This window comes from Lolium rigidum, chromosome 7 (genome assembly GCF_022539505.1).
Source record: "Lolium rigidum isolate FL_2022 chromosome 7, APGP_CSIRO_Lrig_0.1, whole genome shotgun sequence".
NCBI lineage: Eukaryota > Viridiplantae > Streptophyta > Magnoliopsida > Poales > Poaceae > Lolium > Lolium rigidum.
This window is the reverse complement of record NC_061514.1, coordinates 324,601,968-324,607,982: the sequence shown is the minus strand read 5'-3', so window position 1 is coordinate 324,607,982 and position 6,015 is coordinate 324,601,968. Positions and strand designations below refer to the sequence as shown.

Sequence of the window (6,015 nt, the reverse complement as noted above, 5' to 3'; positions counted from 1 at the left end):
GATAGCTAGTGTAGCATGATTTTTTAGCAGCTCCACTGCTGAAGTCTGAAGCCGCAGACTTCCAATTTACTCAGAAACGTTGGGATGTCTTGACATATCAATATGAGCATGATAGTAGCTTCATTCTTTTTTTGAACAACAGGAGCGTGATAGTAGCTTCATTATTTTCTCGAACTGGAGGCATTCAAATGAATAGAAAATGCCATAGTAGTTTACAGAAAATTTGTAGAGAATGCTTTTTCCTACAAATTTAGTAGAAAAGCTTCAATAATGTTTCTTGTCTTCTTGTTTCAGAGTATGCCCCTGGGAAGTATTTCTTTCCCACTCTGGTGACAGCCAGATAGCCATAACGGTAAGTCGAACATGTATATGTATCTGGGCTCAATCACAGTCGGATACATGATGATTTGCCTTGTAGCTATTTTCATGAATCTGCATTTCATTTTTACAAATTCCTCACCTCAAGTTGATCGAAACTGCAATATTCGTTAGGTAGGAATAGGATTACATGAATGCCTAATATCAGGAATTTGAAACTCTTCAAGTCAATCTTATTTCTTTTTCTATTGTGCATGATTGCAGATGCAGATTTTGTTTGTTCCAAATTAGGTAAAGTGAGCACAGTAAACTTATTTGGTCCGATGTATCCAAAAAAGGGCTGATTGGTAGCATCCTTTATAACTGAATAATACATATGGGTGGCATAGCTTATTAATTATATGAGTTGTGACTAACTGATATTTAATTATGGGTTTTGCTAGTTATCGTGCCTAGTCAAATTTTACAATGCTCGATTGCATCGTGATTCGTGTATATGAGTTGCAAATGGGGTTGCAATTGAGATTTTTTCCAGTTGTAAGTGGGGTTGCAACTAAGAAAATGCTCCTAACCGGTTGATTTGCTCCATGATTTGTGCTAGTCACAAGTTGCAATAGTTGCAATTTGATGATATTGAACGAAGTTAGATCTTAATCATCTGAGAACTAGTCACACCCTTAGTTATTTCTATCTGATTATATTTACGACCCCAAATAGTGTTGTTGTATCCCAATCCTAACCATCTTAAGCATAGCCCTGATAATTTTGCCACTCAAAGATCAGTCACAATTGTTCACCCGTTTTCCTTCGCATCCGAGCTCCCCAGGATATGTTCTCGTCTGAATCCTTTCTTGTGTTCCTCTTCTTCAGTTCTTTGATCTGTCCTTCCCAAGATGTCCTCCATCCGGATTTCTCTTCCAGCTCCTATGGTTCGTTTCACACAAACGGCAAGTTAGTGTGAAAACAACGAAAGCTTCATAGTCAGAACTTAACAAACACTGTTTGAACATCTGCATGAACATTGTCAAACATCACCATACGTAGCTTACTCCTGCAATTTTCATCCATACATGTAAGACAGCAATCCTTAAATTATTGGCCACACGGTATTGTGCAAGCGACCCGTCCTTATCCTTTTAGAACGACACAGCTCAATCACCCACATGATGAGGTAGTACTCGTATGTGTGTCAGGTAGGGTATAGTTAATGCTATCTACAAGTATGGGGTAGTAAGGGGTAATTTCTGTGTTGCCTATTTTGTGTGTTCATCAGCGAAAGGTGATACCTCAAGCAGAGGTCAAAGATATTCCTAAAGAACTCAATATGATGCCCTGAGTCATCATACAGTTTAATCCTTCTCAATTAATCAAGCAGACATGTCAAGTCAGGCTGGATAGCACATGCATGATGTTTCAAATTACAAGTGTCTGAATTGAATTGAACAGGCAAGGCCAGCACAGAGTTGTTAAGTTACCGTTGAGAAATCTTTTTTAATGTATAACTAGGCTAAATTTTGATATTCCCAGGGTACCACACAAGCTAATTAAAGCCTACGCACAAGAATCAGAGATGGTTGAGCAAATAGTTGCAGCAATGGGGAAGCCATGCATGCTTGTTCAGTTGTTCAACCAGCCCATCTGTAAAATCATCTAAAATAAAAAGCTCCAGCCATTAAAACAGAGATGCTATTGCTATCTCTTCAGTAAAATCCCAAAGGAATTAATCAGACTAGGATAGATGTGCACTGTAACTCGAGGAGCAGATCATTCATCATCCATTATCATTATTACTATCTGAATAGAAGCAAGGAACAGAGATGGAGAGAGCGGGGATCAGATACTACCTGGCGGTACATGGATGCGACGTTGCGCGCGGCAGGGTTGAAGGCGAGCCGGCAGACGCCGCGTGCAAGCGCGCGGTCGTAGCTGCTTCGTCGGCGGGGGTCGGAAAGCGTCTGGTAGGCCTCCTGCACTTGGATGAAGCGCCGCGTGTGCTCGCCGGCGGCGCCATTCGGGGAGACGTCCGGGTGGTACCTAAGCGCCATCCGCCGGTACGCCGCCCGCACGTCTTCGAAGCTGCACCTCTCCGCCGTGATCCCCAGCAGCTCGTAGAACGTCGGCTCCACCGCGCGCAGGCCTCCTCCGGCCGCTGAAGCTGCCCGTGCGTGAAGCGTCGTGCGGCGAGGAGCACCCGGGAGCTGGAACCCGGCCACTGTGCTGCCGGAGCCGGCGAAGAAGGAGGGTGCGGTGAGGTAGGGCATGTGGGCTTGCCTGCAGTGTGTGGCAACTAGGACGAAATGATCACACTCTACAGCCGCTCTGCCTGCTTATGCAGTGGCTAGCTAGACGTGAAGCTCTCTATTTATTTTTTATCTGTAGAAGGAAATAGATGGAGACGATTTTTTTTAGCGAACCTAAAAACATCATGGATACACAAACTTATACTATAAAAAGAAAAGAAGGAAACAAAAGATTCCGCTACAATGATCGAAATATTGTAGTTGCAATAGAAACCACCGTTAAGACAACACCGAGAGTCCGTGCTCACAAAATAATGCCTTCAACAAGGCCATTGCTAAACACAACGAATTAAGGTCCCTTGAATTTTTATCCTCGAGCAATTTTGCCCTCTCAAAACAATGCCATCAACAATGCCAGCCGAAACCAATTAAAATCAGACTTTGGATTTTCATCTTAAAAGATAAGACTATGTACTCCTCCTCTGATGTATCTCCGAATTGCCGGTATCATTGCTGCAAGTCAAGAAACAGCAAGAAAAATCCGCATCGCCACGAAGACTTAGTTCCTCATTGCTAGACCTCACATTTCAGCCGCCATGACATTCTTCCTTATTGTCTTCTCCATGGAAATTGAAAATTGTTATGTCCCATGATGGCAACAGCCAGCGAAGCTTTGCATCAACCCTCCTGAAGCCGCACAACTAGAAATATGGGTGCATATGACCGAATCTCATCCGATCCAGCAATCTATAAGTATCAGGCGTCCAATGGAGATTCGCGGTGAAGCCTTCCGGAACTCGTCACCGGCTAGATCAATGAGCATCAACATCAAGTGCAAAACACCATCGAGAAAAACCGAATGACCGCCCTTTTATTAAGTAGATCGCCAGGCTCCCACCCCGCCGCCCACCGGGTCCCAACAACAGACCGAAGATGTGGGTGGGCACCGCCTCCACCACCCGCACCATGCGGAGATGAGGGGCTGAGCCGTACCGAGTCACCCGAACCACGCGTCATGTCGTCCTTGCGGCCTCAGCAATCGCCAAGTTCGCCGAAGAAGTTCGGGGTCGCCGCCCCAGCGCCCATATCTGCCCCCATATTTGCCAGATGAGCCCCTCGTTCAGGGCCGCAGCAAAGCTCTGGCTGGAGATCCCACCACGAGAGGAGGAGGCCCCTCCGCCGCTAGTCGCGCTCGGAGACGAGAGCCCGCCACCGCTCTCCTGGGAGCGACGCGCTGGAGAAGATATACATATGTGTATTTATTTGTATATATATAATCCGTTTCCAGCCATTGTTTTGTTTGTTTTAGGAGTTTGTGGCGAACAAATTGGCAAGCATATATTGTTTTTCTGTCTGAATAAGAAAATTTTGTGCTGCGGATTTCCTTTTAAAGGTGGAAACACAGGTCAAGTAGTACGTTGTTTCGCAAAAAAAAGGCCAAGTAGTCATTCCGGAAGATATGCTGGAGTGGCTGGATTTAATATCTTTTCACTTGGAAAATAACATTCCAGACAAACATGTTTGGACTCAACAAGAGTTGCATCCGGAAGTTATCTCATGTATTTAAATGAAACCTCGGGAAAGAGAGGCAATGCAGGATTCATTGACAGAAACTGCTCTCTTTTTGTTGTTGTCATCATCTTTAGATGAACTTCTTTATGAGATCGAGAAGATTGTCTCTTCAATTTGGATTACCCACTTTGTCTTTGTCCTTGTTCCGGCAATATTGGCATTACATGCATCTTGTTGTTGCCTCTGGTCAAGTTGCTTCACGATTCATATTCAAATCAGCCACACACCTCGTACTTACTATATAGCCATGTCCGGAAAAAATCAAGCATATATGTATGCATCTTGTGACCGTGTCAACAAACATTCATATCCACAAAAGCAAGCCAGGGTACAATGCATCATCGGACCCATTCGAAAATGTATCATATATATTGGGACTGGATAAGATGTCCACAGATTAACATATACACAACTTCATTCTTTAACAATTTTTTTTGTAGGATTTTCATGTCCATCAGTGGGATCCGAGATGAGCTCCATCGATTCGTCTGTGTTTTAGGTGGTCAGGGCTCCTTAGAGCATCTCCAGTCGCGTCCCCCAAACGACGTCCGGCAATAGCGCCGAATTTTCGTTTGGGGGACGTCCGGACGAAATTTTCGTTTGGAGAAGGTCCCTTTCCTAGCCACGTCCCCCAAACGCGACCTCCAAACAAAAAGCAAGTGTAAAAACCGTGTCCGGCGTCCCCGATGGAGACTCTATACACAGGGATGGGCTAGGGACGCCGGACAAGATTTGAGGGACGTCCGGAGCGAAGCGGCCTTTGGGGCATGCGACTGGGACGTTTTTTTGGCCGGCGTCCCCCAAATCCCTTTGGGGGACGCTTTGGGGGACGCGACTGGAGATGCTCTTAGCAGCCTCTACAGCACAATAAACAAGGACAAACATCCTCGTGTAACTGGAGGGGAATCAACAACGCAGCTTTTGACTAGGATAGGCAAAACAAAAAAGCTTAGTCTCTCGATGGATCCGAGGCACTTGGTGGCTTCGGCGATCACAACAGGGATCCAGTCCATGCGAGATTACAAAGTTTCTCAACTAAATAATGATAATGTTACGATGTACTAGTCCTTACTTGCTGATTCTTAGCTGATGTCAGTGTGACTGTGATGGACCCAAAGACCATAATTCTACACTAGTCTTAGGAAAAAAAGTAATGATCAATACGGAGATTTAGGCCACATATGACGTGTATACTTTTATTTTCGAAAGAAAGAAGACGTGTATACATGATGCCACGTTTCACCTACATCTCCCTGGGCGTACTTCAAAGAAGCGAAAAACGTGTATCTCCTCACGTCGCCTCCTCCAGGCAATCGGGGCGGCAAAATCCTAACCCGCGCCGCCGCAACCCACCCTTCCTCTCTCCCCAAGCCTCGTCGCCCTAGAGACGCCGCCGGGCCTTGCTCGCGGCTCCAGTGAAGGGGGTGGCGGGGATCTGAGCCCTCGGCTTCTCCAGCGGTTGCTAGATGGATGAACTCCGCGCGGGGTTCGCCAAGATCGAGGCGGCGGCTTGACGGGCCTCCCCTTTGCAGGCGGTCTTTCCGACGGCTTCCCCGTGGGGGCTCGGGATCTGAGGCGGCGACCTCTGGCGGTGTGGCAACGGGGCCCTGCGGCGGGCGTCGTGGCGAGCGGCTCTGGTGGTCGTCCTTGACCTCGCGGGAGGTGAGACGGCGGCGGGCATCGACAGCGGCATGGACCTCTTTCTGCGCCGTCGCCGGTTCTAGGGCAAGGGGTGCTGGTGGGCTGTTAGGGGTCAAGGGAAACCCTAGGCTGGCTGGTCCGGCCCAGCGATGTCGACGCTCTCGGGTACCGGGTTCCTCCTTAGAGGCGATGTTGTGACCCCCCTTTCCGCCCCCGACCCATCTCCCGGACGAAAGTCCGAAAT

The 6,015-nt window shown here is 47.1% G+C and overlaps 1 protein-coding gene across 1 annotated transcript; it reads right to left on the bottom strand.

The window, feature by feature from the left end:
- Positions 1-1,099: 1,099 nt before the first annotated feature.
- Positions 1,100-2,579, bottom strand: LOC124673331 (chaperone protein dnaJ 20, chloroplastic-like). Its single transcript, XM_047209429.1, has 2 exons — positions 2,163-2,579; positions 1,100-1,242 (listed from the first exon to the last, which is right to left on the bottom strand). Exons 1-2 carry the CDS (start codon positions 2,577-2,579, stop codon positions 1,102-1,104), a joined length of 558 nt encoding a protein of 185 aa, XP_047065385.1. The 3' UTR covers positions 1,100-1,101.
- Positions 2,580-6,015: the final 3,436 nt, after the last annotated feature.